At 42.6% G+C, this 22,458-nt stretch overlaps 1 protein-coding gene and 1 long non-coding RNA gene across 51 annotated transcripts in view; one reads left to right on the forward strand and one right to left on the reverse strand.

Annotated features, from left to right (window-relative positions):
• The window catches only part of RIMS1 (regulating synaptic membrane exocytosis 1), a 245,825-nt gene extending 235,044 nt beyond the window's left edge, over positions 1-10,781 (forward strand). For all 50 annotated transcript variants that reach the window (XM_081186852.1, XM_081186854.1, XM_081186896.1 and 47 more), the window contains 5 exons: positions 669-810; positions 1,398-1,510; positions 4,530-4,631; positions 7,362-7,501; positions 8,426-10,781. In XM_081186852.1, coding sequence (XP_081042978.1) covers positions 669-810; positions 1,398-1,510; positions 4,530-4,631; positions 7,362-7,501; positions 8,426-8,644 — 716 coding nt within the window. In that variant the 3' untranslated portion in view covers positions 8,645-10,781. The remainder of the gene's footprint in view (positions 1-668; positions 811-1,397; positions 1,511-4,529; positions 4,632-7,361; positions 7,502-8,425) is intronic.
• The window catches only part of LOC308583165, a 28,102-nt gene extending 16,476 nt beyond the window's left edge, over positions 1-11,626 (reverse strand). The window contains exon 1 of the long non-coding RNA XR_014006102.1: positions 11,554-11,626. This is a non-coding gene — a long non-coding RNA (uncharacterized lncRNA). The remainder of the gene's footprint in view (positions 1-11,553) is intronic.
• Between the last annotated feature and the right edge of the window lie 10,832 nt (positions 11,627-22,458).

The raw sequence follows: 22,458 nt of genomic DNA on the forward strand, positions 1-22,458 counted from the left end.
AAGTGGACTCCAGTGGAGGCTCCTCCTTCATGTAGCAATGATTCGTGGTAGAATATGATAGCCTACCAGCAAGCTTGCCACTGAGCAACATAGATACCAGCTGGGGGTGGGGATAGAATATGAATGTTTAGGAACATTGATGAAATTAATTTCAGCCAATCGTTTTCAAGCTTTCTATCTTCTACAAATAGTACGTGCATCATAGTTTCCACTATAGCTTATGCAACTCCTGTGCATTGCCAAAATTCCCGGGTATGTATCATATTATTCATGCGGGGCACTAACTGCCTGTTGGGCATCACAGTTGTACCACAAAATAGAGAGAGTATCTTTTACCATACACAACACCGTGGTCATGCTTTTTAGGTCAAGATTAGTACTGGTGGGCAAGCAATTTTTTAAGGGAAGCTTGCTGACCACTACTGAACTGAGGGATTGAGGGATCTCAGATAAACTTCCAAGGAGCCCCAGAGTTCAGTGGGACACAGATTGAAAAGGTCTAGGTTACTGACTTAAATAAGTTATATTCAATTCAGTGGAACTTGTTCCCAGGTAGGTGCATAGAATTTCAGCTTCAGTCCAGCCGCAGTGATGTGAATGATCACAACATTTTGCTACTTCCAACTTGTTACTACTGCTGCTACTACTGTTGTCCTGTTTTCTTTTAGAGACGGGCAGCAAGAAGCTAAAAAGCACGATACAGAGAAGCACAGAAACTGGTATGGCAGCAGAAATGAGAAGCCGTATGGTCCGGCAGCCAAGTCGGGAATCGACTGATGGCAGCATCAACAGTTACAGCTCAGAAGGAAAGTAAGTGGATGCTTGCTGTAACCAGGGCCATTCCTGCCACCCATTGGGCAAACATCTTTGCTGGTGGCAGGTCTCCGCTAGAGGGTACCAAATGGTCAGTCATTGAGCAGGCCTACTGTTGAGGCTGCAACCAAGAGGTTGAGGCAGGGATAGGCAAGTTGTTGAAAAGGTAATGGGGGAGGGGAGAGGAAAGGAAAGTAGAGTTAGCAGCAGTAATGCTCAGATAGATCAGAAGGGAACAAAATGGTGGCAACACTTATTTATTTCTAGTAAGAGACTGTCCATTTTTTATAGTTGTGTAGACCCAGAATACACTGCATCCAGCTAAACATTTTAGCTTCAGCTGGAAAGGAATGTGCTGGTACTCCTTGCCGCTAAGTTCTGTACCAATATCATGACTTTCTTCTGAGGAACTGATAAAATTAATAAGTTCAAGGTTCAAGAATATTGCATGTGTGTGATTTTGTTTCTCATTTAATTTGTCAGTTACATATTCTTCTGGGATGTGTGTTTGGTAAAGCAGGACTGTGTCAAAATAATAAGTCACAAAAATCTGTTGTTGTTCTTCTATGCTTGTCTTTCCACAGCCTAATATTTCCTGGAGTCCGACTCGGTGCTGACAGTCAATTCAGTGATTTCCTTGATGGACTTGGACCTGCGCAGCTAGTAGGTCGACAAACTTTAGCCACTCCTGCCATGGGTAAGATCAGCTTTGTTTTTTGTTCATAAGAATATACACCACTTAGCGAGCTCTTTGATTAAATGGTTTATAAATCTTTCAGAATAAATAAAAATAAGGCGTAAACACACATCAGTTTAAGGTGGATTCAGTACATACCAAGTGCGCATAATTTCACAACATCCACATGGAATCATAGAATTGTAGAGTTGGAAGGGAGCCCATCCACCCTGACCACTGGCCATACTAGCACGGACTAATGAGAAAGATAAAATAACAAAGATACTGTTAAGGGGAAAGAGTTTGCATGTAAATATTTTTATTACATCCAAATCTAGTGAAACAGTTTAAAAACCTGTCCCAGTTTCACCTCTTCATTATCTGCTAAATGACTGCCATCATACTGTGAGGGAACAATGATACCTATTTCCTAAAGAATACCAAACATTGCAGATGTTCTGGTATTAGCATTTGAGAGACCTGGGGTAGGCTGACTTTACCTCAGTATGTTACCGTGTGTTTTGTCATCTGCATTAAGCATAGTGGGTTATATTCTTGAAGTTTTGACCCTGGAATACCACCAAATTACATAGAAGGGAACACATCAATACTTTATTGATGAGCCAGTGTGGTGTAGTGGTTAAGAGCGGTAGACTCATAATCTGGTGAACCGGGTTTGATTCCCTGCTCCTCCACATGCAGCTGCTGGGTGACCTTGGGCTAGTCACACTTCTTTGAAGTCTCTCAGCCCCACTCACCTCACAGAGTGTTTGTTGTGGGGGAGGAAGGGAAAGGAGAATGTTAGCCGCTTTGAGACTCCTTCGGGTAGTGATAAAGCGGGATATCAAATCCAAACTCTTCAAACTCTTCTTTATTCAAACTGATACTGCTGTTTTGAGTTCCTTTTATCACTCTGTCACAGACTGCTTGTCCAACTTGTTCAGCCATTCTAGGTTTCACTCTCTCCTTCATTTCTTTTTATATCTAATCCATTTCAAACGTTTTTATTTCATCCTTCAGCAAGTTTTCAAGCTGATGAATGCAAAAAACATTTTTCCCCCTTCTTCTTAACATGGCTTGGATCCAGAGTTGCACTTCCACAAACAGAAGGGCCTTTGAGCCTGTGATTTTTGATAATAAAAGGTGGAAATTTTGCCAGTTCCCTCTTTCCACCATCCCCCAGAACCTCTCATGCAGAGGATCCTCCAGCCATCCAGAGGAGATTTTTAGGGAACACAAGGGGCTCCTTTCTTAGAGAGTGCAGAGAGAAAGGGAAATTGGCAAAAATTACCTTCCCTCCTTACCCATTTCCATCAGCCGAACGCCACTCAAGGAATCTCTGGGTCCATCCCTTTCACCTTAAAATTGTGATTAAGCAGGGAAACAGAAATAAATTGACTTACATACAGGAATAAAACGTCTCTCAGCCCCACTCACCTCACAGAGTGTTTGTTGTGGGGGAGGAAGGGAAAGGAGAATGTTAGCCGCTTTGAGACTCCTTTGGGTAGTGATAAAGCAGGATATCAAATCCAAACTCCTCCTTCTCCTCCTCCTCCTCCTCCTCCTCCTCTTCTTCTAATTCCAACATCCACTAAAAGAGAATAAAATGGTGCTCACCTGGTGCTTATAGCCCATCAAAGTAGGTGTCAGCCAGTGTCCCAGGCAGAGTATTCTACAATGAGAATATCACCACTGAAAAGTCCCCATCTCTAGCAATCCCCTGCTTTTCATTCAAATGTAGGGCCACCCAGAGCAGGGGCTCCCTCTGACGGGAGTCTTACTAAATAGACTACCTCATGTGAGTTCTTTTAAAACTCAGCAGGTCTCTCTCATTCATTCAGATAGATATACAATCATACCTTGGTTTTTGAACAGTTCTCAAACGCCACAAATCCAGAAGTGACAGTTCAGGTTTGCGAACTATTTTTGGAAGCCGAATGTCCGAAGGGGCTTCCACGACTTCTGATTGGCTGCAGGAGCTTCCTGCAGCCAAGCAGAAGCCACACTTTGGTTTCCAAATGTTTTGGAAGTCGAACGGACTTCCGGGATGGATTCCAATCTACTTCCAAGGTACGACTGTACTCCAATCAAAATAATAATAGATATACTCTGATCAACCAGCTAAATAAAGTGTGTTATATAAGTCTATTTGGCTGCTTATAACTTCTTATAAACCAAATATAAGATTACATATGAGATCACATTTAACCTACTGATTTTCAGCCAATGCTTAGGCAGGGAAACAAATCAAGGGACTTCCTTGGGTGATGTCTTATTTCCACCCATTGATGCCTTTATTCACTGAAGTTTCTAACCTAGAAAACCAACACAGACATTTCCCCCTTTAAAGAGAAACATTTTAGAAGGCTTCTATTATACCTGAGATACATCTGAGATATTGCCTCTTATCTAGATGGGAAAGGTCTATACAGTAATACCCTCTGCTGATGCCTGGTAAGCACCAAAGACTGGATCTGAAGAAATACCATGTGTACTATTTTATGGGATGTGGTTGCAGAATCATTCCTATGAACTGATTTTACCTATTTTTTCCTGAAGCAGGATGTTAATAGGAGAGGATAATAAAAAAAATCCAGCTGATACTGTAGATGTTTTAACTAGCCAGCACAAGACCTGGGAAAACTGCACTACTAGGGGATGGGGGGCAGTGTTACCCAAGGCACTTAAATATAACAATCCAGAGAGAAAATCCTTGTTTCCGAAACAAAACAGTATGTAACTTGAGCAGCAAGAAACAGAGGGTTGTTGTTTTTTTTATCCTAAATGGTGTCCCACACATCATCCACTGATGTTATTCCACTGCGTTATTTAGTTTAAAATGCAATGGGAAATTTTTTTTAATGAAGCATTATCAATAAACTGGTAAATTATAGGAAGACCAGGATGAAAATTTTAATATAGGAACAAACAGTGAAAATTCAGGAGGGAGCGTAAGGCTTATTTACCCTTCTGTGAGTCATTAGAAGATTGTTGTTTTGCTGGTTAATAAGACACTCTCACACACCTGATTCTCTTTTAGGTGATATTCAGATTGGAATGGTGGATAAGAAAGGCCAGTTGGAAGTAGAAGTTATTAGAGCCCGAGGCCTGACACAAAAGCCTGGTTCTAAATCTACCCCAGGTAAGAAAGTTGTACATGGCGATGGACAAGAGATGTGAAAGTGTGCAGTACTTTGGTTTGTTCAGATGATGTAAGGGTTTTCATAGCCTGGAATGCATGTACTTTTATCCTTGTGTTATATTTCCTCGTCAGCCACAGGCATTTCTTGAAAAGTAAAAGCAGCTACCATGTGGCACAGATACCTTGTACTGCTGCAGGTCTCACCTTACGTTCTGGGAAGCAAGAGCCAAACTGGGATGGGCGGATAGGCTTAAGGGTTCAAATCTGTTGTTTAGATATCACAAATGGGTTGTTGGCAAAATAATAATAATAATAATAATAATAATAATAATAATAATAATAATAATAATAATTTATTAGTCTCACCACAGAGAGGGTAAACCTGGATTCAGTGGAGGGAAATTTGGTCTGGCATTTAGATGCCAGTGACGTCATGTGGATACTGCAAAAAACCTGCATACATGAGCACTAATCCCATAATAAACAACCATCTGGGAGTAAGCCCAGCTTGCCCCAGAGTACATGTGGCTGGGAAAGGTCACGTGAATCCTGTATAACCAGCTCCCTAAAAAAAAGTTCCATGTGGCATATATTTGTGACATCCAAGAAAAAAATGGAGGCAGCGACAACAAGGAGTTTATGGGAATTATGCTACTGATACCCAGTTCTATTTCTCTATGACATCTAATTAAGAAAGGGCCCCTCACCAAGACCTGGACTTGGTGAGGGGCCACAAACTGACTCTGTATCTTAGCAAGATGGAGACACTGTGGGTGGCAGCTCCCAAGTCCAGGTGGTCCATTGCCTGCTTTGGATGGGGTTGTCCTCCCCCTGAAAGAGCAGGTTCATAGTCTAGTGCAGAGCTTTCCAAACTGTGTGTTGCGAGACGTTAGTGTGTTGGTGTGTCGCACAAACGCTCCCCGCTCTCCTCCCAGGGCTGGAAAGGGGTTAGTTTAACCTCTGGTTTACTAGTAAAATTGAATTCCTGTGTCGCGTTATGATGCATGTCTAAAACATGTGTCACCAACATGAAAAGTTTGGAAAGCTGTGGTCTAGTGGGTGGTCCTCTTGTCACTTAGGGGCCTTCTACCAGCTTCGACTGCTGTGACCTGAATAGCCTGGCCACTGTCGTCTATGCACTCATAACCTTCAGATTTAATTGGTACAATACGTTCTATGTGGGACTGCCCTTGAGGTTGACCAGGAAGTTTCAGCGAATGCAAAATGCAGTAGCTGAACTGCTCACTGTGGCAGAATATTGCCATCACCACGGCTGAAAGAATTACTCTGGCTGCGTATTAGCTACTGGGGTAAATTCAGGGTGCCGGTACTGGTTTATAAAGTTGTCTACTGCTTGGGGCCTGAATACCTACAAGAGTATTTCATTCCTTATATGACCAGCTTTTCAGGAGAGGGCACCACACAGATACCAACATTTCAGGAGGTGCATTCCATACAATGCCAGAATCGGGCCTTTAGCGTACCCTTTTGAATTCCTTCCCATTGCATACCAAACAGGCACCATCTCGCTTGTCTTTTTGGCTCCTGTTGTAGACATTCCACTTTCAACAAACCTTCGATTTGCAGGTTTTCATCCCGGGGCGGAGGAAGGGGGGTGCGGTGGGTGTGGTCCGCCCTGGGTGTCACCACTGAGGGGGGTGACAAAATGCTGGGTGGCACTCACCGTGGGGCCTGCAGTGCGCCCGAGCCACACGTCTCTCCTGGGAGAGATGCAATGGCTTGGGCACGTGCAGGCTCTGCACTGCTCAAACGGTCCGCCCGCTGCCTCCCCCCCCCCCAGCTGTAGGGTGGCTGAGTGGGAGGAGGCAGGCAGACTCCTGAGGCCCCACAGTGCACCCCGCACCTTGGGCAGCTCACCCTGCCCCTGAGCGCACCGCCCCAGGAGCCCGAGCGGCTTCCTCTGCCACTGTTTCCTCCAGTTGGTATCTGTATTAGATTTGAAATCAATTTTACACATGACATTTTAAAACTCTTATGTATGCAATTGGTTGTGTTTTGTTTTGTTTTTAAGTGATTTTAGGTTTTTAAGCCTTTGAAACTGAAAGCAGGAGCAGATTTCAAAGAATTCACATTGCATTGTGACTACAGTAAAGTCTTTGGACTCTGCATCACTAAGAGGTTTGCAGGACTAAAAGAAAACAAACAAGAAAAGAGTTTCTTAGTTGGTGCAGTGGTACTTTAGATAAGTCAATAAGATGTAATTTTCCTAGCTTGGAGCACAAAAACTCTAACAGAACCACTGGGATAATGAAAACTACTATTTTCAGCCACCTCTCTGGGGAAAACATTTCATTTTTCAGCTCAGTTCTTCTGTGCTAATGCAATAAACACCCATAAGAAGACCTTCACCTACATATTCCTTCTTCTATAAATAGTTGCAATAGTTGCAATTTTTTATTGTGGTGTTGTTGTTGTTTTAAGTACTGCGCATTTCAAACAAATAAGGAATGGGAAACCTCTACCAAGACAGTTTCTGTGGTCATTCCTGGGTTATGGCTCAGGGAAGGGTTCCTGTGCATTTATAAATCCGAAAAAGAAGGGGGGAAATGGCTTTCTGCTCCCCCCAAAAAGATGTCCCTCTCTTCATTTCCCTCACCCTTCTGTTTGCTATTAAAAGAAAAACCAGTAATGTTTCTTTCAGGGTTTCTTTCTTTATGTTTTTCTTATTAGTTTAAATGATTAAAAACCAATATTACTTGTACTTCATAGCTCCATATGTCAAAGTTTATCTGTTGGAAAATGGGGCTTGTGTAGCCAAGAAGAAGACAAGGATTGCAAGGAAAACCCTTGATCCTTTATACCAACAGACACTGGTTTTTGAGGAAAGTCCACATGGCAAAGTCCTTCAGGTCAGTAATTATTTCAGCTCATTTCAGCCTCCGATTAACATTCATAGTATGAAAGCAACTGAAATTCAAATGCTCTGACATAGCCAGAATTTTGTTCAATTTACCATCTCTTGCAATAATATTACCAATTGACTCCTGTTTCCCCTCTGAAAAATATACCCTTTTCCACAAGTGTTTTCATGAGAATATTGTTACAGCTACTGAAAGGCCATCCTTTGTTATGTTAATACCCTGAGATGATCAGCTGAAGTTTCATTAGTGACATGAGATTTTTCTCTTGAATGCTACCAATCTCTCTCCAGCTTTTGGAATGTGAAACCCATTGGAACTTGGGGGACACACCTCCAGCTAAGGAGAGCAGAAACAAAGAGGCAAACGGTGTGGTGCCAGTGTGGTGTAGTGGCTAAGAGCAGTGGACTCATAATCTGGTGAACTGGGTTCAATTCCCTGCTCCTCCACATGCAGCTGCTGGGTGACCTTGGGCTACTCACACTTCTCTGAAGTCTCTCAGCCTCACTCACTTCACAGTTTGTTTGTTGTGGGGGAGGAAGGGAAAAGTGATTTTTAGCTGTTTTGAGACTCTTTAGGGTAGTGATAAAGTGGGATATCAAATCCAAGCTCTTCTTCTATTATGAGTTGGCTGAAGCTGTGGCATCGCTGGAGGTTTGTTTGGGGACGAGATGCAGGATTAGCAATGATGCCTTCAGTTTAAAGGAGTGCAGTTGCTCTTACTGTGGACTACCTGTATATGTGTAAATACAGAAACCATCACAATGATAATGTGAGTCCCTAGTGCTCACCAATCCAAGTGAAACCGAACGTGGTAGTGCTGCTCCTGGAACATCTCACTACCTGGAACTGGAGAGAATGCAACAAGTGCATTTATTTGGGTGTATTGATTTTGTTTGTTGTCCTTACTTGCAGGTGATAGTCTGGGGAGACTACGGCCGAATGGATCACAAATGTTTCATGGGAGTAGCACAGATCCTGCTGGAAGAACTTGATTTGTCCAGTGTGGTAATAGGCTGGTATAAATTATTTCCACCTTCCTCTTTGGTGGACCCAACGTTGACTCCTCTGACTCGCAGGGCTTCCCAGTCGTCTCTGGAAAGCTCAACTGGGCCTCCCTGCATTCGATCTTAGTGGACGCAACAGCAGGTGCTCTCCAACAAAGTCATTATCGCCCAGGATCACCAATGGGGGGAAACAAAGCTATTTACAACAATGAGGAGCATTTATTTATTTTTTGAAAAGAGACAATCATCACTTCAGTTTTGCCTGTAGTAGTTTATCCAAAAAAATATGTCTGTTTGTTATGAGGTTGGCTTCAATTTACTGAACAAATCAATGTACGAAAATACAGTCGATCCATCTAGCAAAATGTCCCTGAGGTTTGTGATAATTATAATGAAGAGGGACCTTTAAGACTGAACTGGAACCGCTCGTTCTCTCCACAATTCCCATCCCCATCCCCACCCCCACCCCCACCCCGAAACCACAAACAGTGTTAACTCCTTGCTCTCTTTCTGTATATGTTATTTCCACTTGGTTTTGCTGTGTTATTTATCCTGCCAGTTTTGTAAAGTCTTCATGATGCTAACAGAGACCCTTCCTTTCTTTTTCTAAACCAAACCAAAAAGGGCTGAAGCACATCTCTGTAAGCATCTCTAAAAGTGTTCACCTTCCAGAATTATTGTACGATGCCAACAAAAACCCCACTATCCTTTCATTCTGGTTGTCCACCATCTTAACATGTGTGGAGAACCAGAGTAAAACCAACCAACTTTTAGTTCAGTTTTGCTTTATTAATGTTATTGTTACTAAGGACTTTATCATAATTTTTCATTGTGAGGGGTGGTGGGGAAGTGAATATATTTGCATTATACATCATGGTTTTTGTATGTTTCATTAATACTTTGCATGAAGGAAATTTGCATCTGCAACTATTGCTGAAGACTTGATTAAAAAAAAAGCAGCTGTGCTTTTTTCATTTTGACATTGACAATTATGTTTGTAAAGCGGTCGTCTTACTGGACCCAATGAGGAAAGTCTTTCCGTTCTAGTGTGTAACTTCCCAAACGTCGACCAGGAATTGAGTTGAGCATCTGACACTTTTCAGCTGTATCCAGGCTTCTCTGATACATGTGTCACTTTTGATACACTTGTCTGCCCTGGTTAGAGCATGGTCTGAGTTGTTAGTTTTCCCACTGGAAATTCCAGTTGAGATACTCTGCACTTAACTAATGTTTTTATTGAATTTAAGTTTACATTTCTTTGAGACTGATGCAAGCACAATGCTTGACTTTTTTAAACAAAGATATCTTACTTTTGGGGGTTTGCAGGGGGGGGAGGTACAGTTAAAAAACAACAACGTTCATTTGGGTTTTATCTTGGTCTTGAAACCCCCCACCTTGTGTTTTTTTCTGTAAAATGTGCTAAAAAGCTGCAGGATGTGCAGGTGCATTGAGAAGTTCTCTCCTTTTATGGGCCATTGATTTTGTGATCTCACAAAATAGAGCAGCATGATTTGGAACTGTTCAAAGCTGCATGCACGTTTTTTTGGGTTTTTTGTAATAAAAAGAAAAGAAAAACAGAAAAAAGGAAAAGAAAAAAGAGAGAGAGAAAAAAGAAACAATCAAAAAGAGATTATTTAATAATGTATGTTAGTTCCACATAGGCCAGGTTGTGTGTTGCATGTACTTGTACAGTTTGCTCGTAATTACTCTAATGAAGTAACCAAGAAATCTAAGCCATCCATTTTTTCTTATAGACATTTTGCAGGTTTTAGCCAGGCTGCCTGTCAGTCTGGTGCTAAATGTCTATAGATGGACTTTATTTTTTACCCTATGGAAAACGTGACGTAGTACGGACCAAATTCCTTCTAATAAATATTTTGGTGTAGATTCCTACTGTGGGGCTGTAACACATGTAGAAACTGTGTACACAATTAGGTTTTCCTTCATAGACATAACTGCCTGCACCAAGTGAACTATTTATTATGATGATGATTATTTAAACATTGCCAGAACTATTCTGCCCATGTTTCCATGGAGCATAGATTGGTTACTGCTCGACCTGCTGAGCAGGAAGAACTGAAGCACTGGTGCACTACTAGATTCTGTTCTGTCTTTTAGTGGCCAAATAAATAAACAAACTTAATTATAATTCGGTAGTACCTTTCTAGTTTGACCACTTGTCTTAACATTCCCCTGTGCTTTTAAAATGAACTTCCAACTCATGTTATGTAGACATGTTTAATAAAATTTCCTTTACATGTTCAGTGTAGTAGCTGTTTTGTGTTCAGTTATGTGTGAAAGTTGCCTGTGCTGAAGGGGGGATGGCCTGTGCCCTTCTTCACAGGCGACCGTTCTGTGCTAAAATAAAGAACCTTGAGAAGGGTGGGGTCTTGAAATTGCTCATCAGCATTCAGCACTTGGACAGCAGAATGAGCAGGCACGCAGCTCACGGAGTCACAGTTGTCTCCACAGTGTTTAAATTATAAATTCGCATAGTCTACTAATGTAAATTAGCACACACAAATTTAAATGTGTTCTCTTTCTTGGTAACTAGGGCTGCCATACGTCCAGAATTTCCAGGGCATATCTGGGATTCGTCAGCAGAAATAGCGTCGGAATTTCCAAAAATCGATAGAAATGTCTGGGGAAACCCAGGCGTAGGGCAACCCATGTCAGAAGTGTTGATTTTTTTGGGTGAATTTCCTAAAAAAAATAGCTCAACTTTTGTGTCCAGATTTTCACTTTTTGAAACTCTATTGGTAATGCATTTCCTCTTGGGGGTATAGGAGTCACCCTATGTAGAACTGAATCCTATATCCAACATTTCTTCAGTGAAAATAAGGGCATCCTATTTATTATCATCATCAACAACAACAACAACAACAACCTCATCATCATTGATACCACACCTATCTGACTGAGTTGCCCCAGCCACTCTGGGCGGCTTCCAACATATATAAAAACATAGTAAAACATTTTTTAAAGCTTCCCTATACAGGGCTGCATGCAGATGTCATGTAAAGATTGTATACTTACTTATCTCCTTAGCTCAGGGGGTCACATAACTCCATACCCTTCAACACTTCTCCGATGAAAATCAAGATGTCCTAAGGAAAAGAAACATTCTGATATCAAATAAGGAACTGGGAGAGCTTCTGAAAATCTGGGACTGTCCCTGGAAAAGAGAGACACTTGGAGGGTCTGGAATCTTGATACACAAAGTTGTGCATCCATTGCCATATCAAGCCTTGCTCCTGCCCACATACCCAGCCTGGGACTCCATTCCAAGGGAGAAGAGTGCAGAAGAGTGAGGTGGTGCCTCAAGACCCATATGCTAGCCAAGCCACCTGTGCAAGATGACCATACTACAAGGCTTCCTACAGATATAATACATAGGAAACGAGGCTTCCACACATTGCAGTCTTTGTATCTATAGGCAAAGTAGTTCCATTAGCTCAAGGCTGCACAATAGAACTTTCCCTCCCTGTCCTCTTCCCCCCGTAATCTGTTCTGGGAGTTCACCCAACCACCTAGAACAAATTTCGGGAGGGTGTGGGGGTGCACAGGAAGTATAAAGGAAAGGGCAGCTCCTTTGTGCAAATGAAAATCCTTACACTGTCAGAAGTACTTGGCGAATTCCCCCTGCCACCTTTTTTCTGACTGTGTCCTCTCTCTCTCTCTGTCTGCCCTTCCCCCCAAGTGTTTGCCACTCCTCTCCCACTCGCATAATGAGGAGAGGCTCACAGACTGCTTGCTGAGACTTCTCTGCAATTGCAAGACATTAGCAAGACATAATACACATGGGTGTGCACATACACAAACACATTTGTTCTGGTCTGGGAAAATGGCTGAGGCTGCAGTCTGAAGAAAAAATGTGTATCAGTAGAAGCAAGAGAAAAGCAAAGTGAGACCATGGATGTCAGGCAGCTTATAGTAAAGCAGGGAGATAAGCAACAGAGATGATTCCACAGCTTAAGAAACATTTGCCGGAGAAACGGGACCCTTGGAACTGGGTTATTAAGCAGGAAGTTTGTCCTTTTTTTCCTGCATTGGGCTGGCTGATAAGAGGACATAATAATCTTGCAAAGTGAGTATGTTTACAGTGGTACCTCAGGTTACATACGCTTCAGGTTACAGACTCCGCTAACCCAGAAATAGTGCTTCAGGTTAAGAACTTTGCTTCAGGATGAGAACAGAAATCGTGCTCCGGTGGTGCAGTGGCAGCAGGAGGCCCCATTAGCTAAAGTGGTGCTTCAGGTTAAGAACAGTTTCAGGTTAAGTACGGACCTCCAGAACAAATTAAGTACTTAACCTGAGGTACCACTGTAGTTAGGCCAACACACCTATTCCTCTGAACAGCCCTCCTGGAGCAGGCACCAGCAACTTGGTCTTTCAGGCCTTCTTACTTATTTAAATCTATCTTTTGCATTTCTTTCAAAGAGCCCCCCCCCCAACTCCTCCAATAGAGAACTGGTGCAAAGGTCACAGCTGTTGGTCTACCTGTGGAATGAATGGCTCTGTGTAACTGGGGAAAGGGGGCTTGCAGGAGCTTTCCTCTGGGAAAGTCTGCATTCAACTCTTGCCTTTCCTTATGTGTCATTGTAAGAATTAATCAGATAAGGTACAAGTATTATTGTTAGGAATACAGGGATCTATTGGTCCATCTAGCACAAGGCTTTATTGTGGTTCTGACTGGAAGCAGTTTTCAAGGAGCTTGGGGGAAAAGGTATTTGAATTTCTGTACCCCTCATCCTTTGAGTTGGATGTGATGAGTTCTGAACTCGGTACCTTTTGCATGCACTGAGCTATGGCTATTCCCCTTTTTAAGTGTGTTTGTGTGGGCATGTAACATTGGATCCCTGCCTTCGTTACTGCCAGCTGCATCATTCATAATGGTTTGCGTCTTTCAGTGGTGCAACATGCTAATGCTGGGATTTACTGTTCCGTCAGAGAAGTGTTACCCCTAATAACAGTCTGGTTCTCATGACACGGCCTGATAAGATGTCTGGATTTGCAACATCCACTGCACAAACTGTAGCAGGATCCTGACAGCCCGTTTCCTCCTCTTATCCCCTCCTCAACTCTGTCCTTTCTGTGCCCTCTTGCTCATCAGCCTCATATCATTTATTATCCACTGCTACTTGTGCAACTGATGGATAATATTGCAGAACAAAATCCTTTTTAAACATACACACACAAACCCCTCTCTAGCTGAGAGTTTGAAAGGTCTTTTCCTGTTGGCCCTGTCTGATCTGAATTCTCTGCTTCTAAAATGAGAGGTTCTGGGGCTAATAATTGCCATGCATTCCACCCCCATTCTTAGAAGTGAGGTCTTGCTTCGTGGCTCTGTGCCAGAGACATCACCTCTCTATGGTTGCTATAGTACGCAATATTCCATTCCAAATATTACAAATATTGGTGTAAGGGACTATTGCTCAGCGCTAGAGCATATCCTTTACATATGGATTCAGTCCCTGGCTTTGCTTTTCTTTTTTTCTTTTCTTAAATTATATTAGGATTTATAAAGAGAAATACAAAGCTTAATATCATGTATCTTTTTTTGTCCATAACTAAAAAAAACATTGATCTAAATCCCTGGCATTTCCAGGTAGACTCAGGTGTGTTTCCTGCCTGAAACTCTGCATGTGGCACTTATAAATTATGTGATGCAAAGGACTTTTGAGTCTAGCATCCATGCTCAACAGCTGAAAACCACTGGATTGAGCTAGATCAGAATCAACCATTTGCACATTTTGTTTTATTTTTATATTCTTAACTGCCCTTCAGCAAAAGATTCCAGGGTGATGTACAAAAATGTGAATAAAATTTATATCTCATCCCAGCTACAATCTCTCTCTCTCTCTCTCTCTCTCTCTCTCTCTCTCTCTCTCTCTCTCTCTCTCACACACACACACACACACACACACACACACACACACACACGTATGAGTCCAAGTGGGATTGGGGTAATTTAGTATAAATCAGGCTTCCTCAAACTCAGCCCTCCAGATGTTTTTGGCCTACAACTCCCAAGATCCCTAGCTAGCAGGACCAGTGCTCAGGGATGATGGAAAATTGTAGTCTCAAAACATCTGGAGGGCCAAGGTTGAGGAAGCCTGGTATAATCTATCCAGCCAATATATCCAGTTATTTACTGTTGTTATTTACTGCTGCAGCTGCTCCATCAATTTCAGCATTTATCCCTGAGACTATACATATACATCTTCTGGTCCAAAGCCATGGGGAGGTTGGCAGGGCCACATATTTCAGCTCTGCCAGGCCTCTTGAAGGACTGCTAATCTTGTCAATTGACTTAAGCAGTGAATCTACCAAGTGCCACCGTGTTAAAAGGGAGACAGAAGGGAGAAGGGAAACTCGGAATAGAAAACTGTAGATGTGCAAATCAGATCAAGGAGAACCGAGGATCCTAGTGGAGCTTCTCTTTTAAACAGAAGGAGGGAGAGAGCAGCACAAGGCGAACAAGCTCTTTTGTGCCTCAGCTAGCTGTTGAAGCTAAGGTGATTTCAGAGGGTACACCATTTTGGGGGCCCATCTGACAAGCAGCATCTGGTGAAAACTGCCTCTGTTACACAGCTGGTCAAGGGGCCAAGGGGCCTTTGTATCTGGTGACCCAGCCCCATCCTTGAGTGAAAAAGAAAAATGGACGTACGCAGAAAATACTGGGTATTTTCCTTGTTGCATGTTGGGATGAACAGTGGGCCCTGGGTCTGTTAAAGCTCAAGTTGTCTGATGTAGACAGTTGTGACAGTAAGAGCAGCTGTGCTGTGCATTCAGTTGGTCTTAACATATGCAAGGCACAGTTAATGGGACTCCACAATGTAAATATAAAATGGCCCTTTCTAGCAATTTACTTGGCGGTTGTTCAAAAAAAAAAATTTGAAGAGAATGAGAGAGAGGAATTGTTGAAGGGTTCTGATTTTTTCCCCCCTGGATGCCTGGAAAAAAGATAACTGAACAAGATAAACTAGTGTTTGGAAACGCATTTAAGCATCACAAGCTGGATTCAGCAATGTTAGCATGACCAAAAGCTACACTGCTTGCTGCAGTGAGAGGAACATGGTACGTGATCTGCCTGGATAAGGTACGCTAGAAGGAAGATGCTGGACGGATACATACGAGAAGAGAAAGAGATGGAAATGACATATCATTCAAAGTAGCCAGGAGGGTTGGAGTCATAGAACTGCAGAGTTGGAAGGGACCCTGAGGATCATCTAGTCCAACCCCCTGCAGTACAGGAATATTCAAGTGTCCCATATGGGGATCGAACCTGTAACCTGGTGATACTATCAGCACCACGCTCTAACCAACTGGGCTACGTAGTAGCACTTGTGTAACATATCTGAAATGGTGTTTCATGCACTCTGAATTCCTTATTACTAAGCAGCGATATATGGGGAAAATTCTCTATGACAAGTCCTGCTGAACCAAGTATTCACATTAAATTTTAGCTTGCAAGTTCAGCCAGTTCTAATGCATGGAGATTTCACGGAGGTTCGGTTAAGGCAGATCAATAGATATTGCGGGGGGGGGGGAGAACTGTAAGATATAGAAGCAGGCAGGCAGGAAAATTGTGTTGGCTCTGGCCCATGGGATCACGAAGAGTCGGACACAACTAAACAAATAAACAACAGCAAGGTGGGTCCCTGATCTTGTCTGACAGGGTTCTGTTTATGTTCACCGTACAGACAAACTCTCCCACACTCTGTAGTCAGTGCCAAATTTGCACAGTCTTTCTTCCACAATACCCTTTATTCATGTCTTTCTCTTTCCTAGGCTCACGTACTTGAGAAGCAAATCCTGCTGGTCTCAATAGCGCTCACCTCCAAATCAAGTAAGTGCAGCTAGAACCGAGTCGTAAATTATCTGAAGAGCTGGACTCTGCTCTTGTGCCATAAGGCCTATTGCTGAACAAGTATTTCAGGAGGCAGTGGAAAAACAAATCAGTCAGAACTACCAATATTGGCAAGCTTATAATAAAAGCAATCCAAGGCAGCATTTCTCAAACGCTACCACAAGGTGGCACGGGAGACTCATTTTTCAGGTGGGTGAGAGCAAGGGTGATTTCCCAAGAGATTTGCCATCTCATTACAACAACAACAACCAACACCACCACAATAAGAGAGCAGAGGCTTATTGCAGGTGCACAAATGCCACATTAAGCCATTTTCCTTTTCTGTGAATGAAGAGACTTATGACATTCTCTTGATGTTGTTAGTAGGTGAAAACTCACAAGGCGGAACTCCTGCAACCATTCAGGTGGGAGCCCTATTGTCATTCATAAATAAAAATGGCTGACGTTGTTAAACATTATCAATCGATATATTTTTTATGGGGGGGGGGAGGCAAACAACTCTGTGACATATGAGAAAGCCGCACATATACAACCAGGAAAAAAGATAATGATTCTGCCACTTCAGGTGAACTATAAACTAAGCATTGTTTTTACAGAGGCAAAGCTTCTAGTCTTGTGTGTGAGTAAAAGGATGAAACATTAGAACAGTATTTCTCAGACTTCTGAAAGTTGCAGGGCGTTGCTTTTCTGAACACCAGATGAAGCCACGTTTCATGCTTATAGCAGATACGGCCTGTTTTTAGCGTGAAAGAGTAAGAATTGACTCCGTGCCTCATGCAATTTTAGAGCCGGGAGTTCCTGCATCTCATGGGAGACCCTTTCGGTGGCAATGTGAATTACTTCACTTACTTTCCTGAGTGGCACCCTGTAGTTCTGCTCTAAAGTCCTGCCCTGGTGGCATGGCTGGTGTTGCTTGTTCTCAGAGTAATCCCACCCACCTACATTTCTGTATGAGTCATTGCCCTTGATTGGATGGAATCCAGCCCAGAACAGTGACTCAGACAGGAGCACGGTGGCATCTTCCTCCCAAGGCAAGCAGTTTTTGTGTCGAGAGTGAATAAATGATCCAATCACATTGGCTGCAGAGATGCACCAGAATTGCTCTCAGCCTGGGAAGGCCAAAGGTTTTCTACTTGGATGCAGTTTGGGAATTACCAGATTAGAACAAAATTAAGACTATGATTGATTCATTTAATATATGCCACAAAATGTGCCTGATTTTAGTTAGATGGTGTGCCCAAGACAGTATTAAAAGGAGGGGTATACCTTCAACATTGCACCTGTGACCCTAACAGAAATTGAATGCTCAGAGACCAGTCACAGAAGTTGCTCCAGTGAAATCAGTGGCAGCAGCAATCTGCTTCAGCACCAAAGGCCACTGTGTGTGAGAGCCAGAGGTCTGAAGCCATTTCACATATTGTTCCTTTGGACATAATGAAATATATTAGCAGGCATCTTGCAGGTGCCAAGCTACATCTAATAAACAAAGTCCTTTGGTCTGCCATATTTTTGCTGTGGAAGATTTAGTACAAAATGTGGTGATGAAACCACGCCAAAAAAATGACATGTTTTGACATGAAGAACGGAAATGTATATGGATTTAAAAGCCATAAAAACTGCTTTGCATCTGGCCACCACCCTATGTGCAGCCTTTGGGGAAGGGTTGTAGTAGAAGAGCATCTATGCTTTGCATGTAGAGCTGCAAAACAAAAAAACTACCATCTGAAATCCTGGAGAGCCACTACCAGTCAGCAGATGTGATTAAAGGTTTACATACCCAAATAAATGTGTTAATTTGTTTTCCGGATTAATTTTTTAAAAAACATGTTCCGCATAGATGACTTCTATGGGATATAAAATGAAGTTACTTACAATGCAAGCCCATGTATGCTTACTCAGAAGCAAGTCCCATTAATCTCTACAAAATTTACAGAATTGCAGCCTCAGCCAAACATTTTTGTCAAACACAATGGTGATGCACAAAACACACAGGGCCGGCTCTGCCGTTAGGTAGAGTGAGGTAGCATGTGCTGGTGATGAGGAGGAGTTGGAGGACAGGGCTGTGTGCACTGTGTGTGTCCTAGCCTGCTGTCCTGTCACCAGTTCCAAAATGAGGATCAGCTGCCTGTTCTGGTTGGTCTGTGTGTGGGTTGGGAGAGGCACCAAATTGTCTTTTGTTTCAGGCAGCAAAATGGATAGGGATGTCCCTGAATGGACAGATTCTCAGACATGTCAGTTGAGATGTGCCTGGTCAGAGTGACACGAAAGAATCTAACTCCTGCGTGATTTGGAAGAAGTTAAGAGCAATCAAGGTCTCAGAATCGGAAACATTCTATGCTGCCAAAAACCTGAGCATCTCTGCTATAGTCACAGTCTGATCACACCGAAGAAAGCTATCCTTGTTCTCATTTCTGGGGCTGAAACAGTCCGTGCCATGTGGCAGTTTCAATTTCTCCAGGTGCAGAAAATGTCACACACACCTGTTCAGGAATTACTGCAAAATGAGCAGCACCAGCGGTCTTACTTACATTTTTAGAGTTGCACAAGTTTCACACATACATACACGCCAACACACACATGAATGAGGGAGGGGGAAATTGCAAAGAGGTGTTTTGGTTTATATGCTGTTTACAGACTTCTTTGTGCCAAAGTGCCGGTTGCCTGGGAAACTGCTGAAAGCTGGAATTTGGATAGATGCATTGTCAACAACACATGAGAATTCTAAGTGGATTTCAGACACAGTGGGAAGGGGAGAAACATCCTGCCTTAAGGAAACAAATACCTTTGGGGGTGGGTGGGGAATGTTGATTCCTTGGGTGGTGGTGTTATCTGTGCCAAACTACAGCTCGGATCATCATCCTGGGTTTCTAAAGTTTTTGATGCATTTGAGTCTGAATTTGGATGCAATAGTGTATGCAGGGTGGAAGCAAATATGCCTGAGCAATTTGGAGGCGCTTGGGAAGGAGAATACCATTAAAGAAATGGTAAAGAGGAGGAATCCTGCTAGGGATGAGTGGGGAATTCAATTCAGTTCACATTTGAAGGCGAATCCATCATATTTGGACTTTCTGAAACAATATGCAGACTGAAACGTCCTTCGAAATTTGCATCTATCTGAAATGCATCAGGGGAAAAGCTATAAAACTGAATATATTGGTAAAAAAAGCAATCAAATGCATTATATTAGGTGAAATCGCTTGCAAAAATGTGTACATTTGTCAAAACTGCATCCAAAAAGGTGTTTATTAGGAGAATTTTGCACCAGAATGCTGGGGCATTTTCATTACTTAAAAAAACACACACAAAAAAACCCCCCACAAATTGCTGCAGACATGTAGATAACTGGATTTAAGATTGGAAAAATGGGAAACTGAGGACAGAAAGTGATAGATCCTTCCATCCTTAATCTGGGTGCAAACCTACTTTTGCTTTCTTAAAAACAAAACCTAGCAGCATACACAAAAGTGTCTTCACAAACGAACCACAGTCGAAAGCATTTTGTTTCGTAGTCAAGGATCTGTGCCAGTGGCAGACAGAAATTCTTTCTCCATTCCTGCCCCTTCAATGCCAGGAAAACCTGCACCTGTTTAATTTCTGCATGTTAAAGGCACACAGTTACCAAAAGCCCTGTTTAATGTCGTTTCAGAGAAATTGACTCATCGCTTGAAAACCTGAGGAGATCAAGCGGAGGCAGAGAACTTCATGGCAGTTGTTTTACACATGACTAGACAACCACTCCAGATCTGGATTCCATCTAAATAGGAGTTCATTTGGCAAAATTGGTAACCCTATACTCTTAGTTATATAATTAAGGATGGTAAAAATTCTGCCACTCTAATGGTTCTCCATATGATGACAGAGAATAGAAGAATGTGTTTGGATTACTGTTTCTTATGGTTTAACTTATTTTTGTTTCCACCTAATGTACTGTACTTTCATACTTGGTTTCAATAACTTAAAATTGGGGGCGACAGGAGCGAGGCGGGGCACATAGCCAGTGTCACTTAAAAGCAGCAACCAAGTCATCACTCTATTTTTGTTCTTAAGATTATAAAGAGTGAACAGGGGGCTTTCAGGGAATCTGAAGGTGTTCCACCCCTGCTCAGATCTATCTTTTCATGGCTGTCTCTACAACTATTCTGTTCCTTGTTTCTGCTGCTTCTCTCCCACCCTTTCCCTCTTCCCACATAATGTTATCTCAACAAATCAGGGATCACATACTGAGCAAGATGACATCATGGTGCTATATAACCAATCAGATTTGATGACAGAGCTTCAATGTAGAAGCAATGGGACAACATTCCTTGCCTTTGCATGGAACATCATTAGACTCCAAGGGCATTTTCATGAACCATTGTAACATGAGGTGGGAAGACAAGGAGTGAGTATTTAACCTTCCTGCACTGCACTGTGAACATCCCTCTTTTGGTGAGATGACCATGCCTTCTCTCACCGCAAGGGCTATAGTTGTTCCCTCACAGAGCAGCAGGAAGCTTCTACCCAGATCCTCAAACAACAAAATCTGCATGTGGTGCTTTTTATAGAGATGCAAAAGTAGAAATAATTACTATAATTTAAACAGGGGGGAAAACACATCTCACCTTAGTGGAGAAGACTTTGACTAGACCTGTGTACCAATTCACCCTGCTGTCCTAGTGTCTGCAGCTCCAGACCCATGCTCTCTCTTTATATTTGGGCCAGACAGGTGTGTAGAGTAGAGCACATGACTACCGGCCTGCCCCACCCCACCCCACCCCACCATTTTCTCATGATTTCCTCATTGTGGATGTTCTTCTAAAATCCAAATGAATGCAAGAGGCTGTCATCTGCTGACAACAAGCACCTGGTTTTATGCCAGTGCTGCCAGATGATCTATTTGGAAACCTTGTCACGGGCTGCTCAGAATTCTCAGCATTTATTCAGAAGTGGAGGTGGAAGGAAGAGACATGCTCCACACTTAGTCCCCTTCCTGTACTCTCCTCTGTCTCTTAATTCAGGAAATAGCTTCAGAGCAGCATGTCTTCCAGGGCCTTGAGTGATCTCCTCCTACTTGCCCCCAGGCATGATTCTAAGGTTGCTAGCTTTTGAACTACCGTAACTCCTCTAACTCTCCTTTTAACTGCTGTCTGAGGCAGGTGATATTATTTAGCTGTGTCACCTGAAAGGCATGGCTTGCTGATTTCTGCTATGTTAACAAACAACAGGAGGCTTGCTCACCTCAGGCATTATCAGCAACCCCCAGGCATTGTCAACTGCCTCTTATGCCTAACATACCAGTAATTGGTACACTGTAGGTACACTGCAGAGTTTCGCCTGCTTTTCTATTCACTTTCTTCCCTCTCATATGCTCTCTTGCAAAAGAAAGAATGAAAGAAAGAACTCCTCAGTCCTCTCCACAATATGCCATTTCTATAGAAAAGAAAAGCTCCACAGCTTACGTTTACCAATGTTAGAGAACCTGTAACCTTCCAGATATTGCTGAACTACAACTCCCATCATCCCATACTAACTGACGATGCTGTCTGGGGCTAATGGGATTTGGAATCCAGCAACATGAGGGGGACACAGTTCCCCCATCCCTGATCTACACAAGCTGAGGAAGATGAGAGAGGAGAGGAAGTTTTTGTCCCTACATTCTGCTGGTGGTGATATAGGTATGGCTGCTGCAGTGGGGTGGGGGGTGGGGTTATGTAACCAGGGACTCATCTACACAGCAGCAAATGAAACGTTTTAAATGTGTTGTAAAATGCGACACTTGATGGTGACAGTGAGCTATGCAAAATTCAGTGTATTTTTCAAAACGTGTTGGTTTTTTTTTTAAAAAAAAAGCGTTTTCACAGGGTTTTTTTATATGCATGTAGATTCCACCCAGGACTGTCCTCTGTGCAACTCCTCAACTGGGAGAATGATTTCAATAGAGCCAACAGAATCAGTCCTCTCTCCCTGCATCTAACACATTGCCTATTTATAGTCTTGCTTGAGACTTGTTGGCTAAAAACACAAAAAGAGCTTTACTGGATCAAGCTAAAGGCAGTAGCAGTCAGTGAGGCAGTGTCTGTGGTACCCTT

Source organism: Podarcis bocagei (genome assembly GCF_964188305.1).
Source record: "Podarcis bocagei genome assembly, chromosome: 3".
NCBI lineage: Eukaryota > Metazoa > Chordata > Lepidosauria > Squamata > Lacertidae > Podarcis > Podarcis bocagei.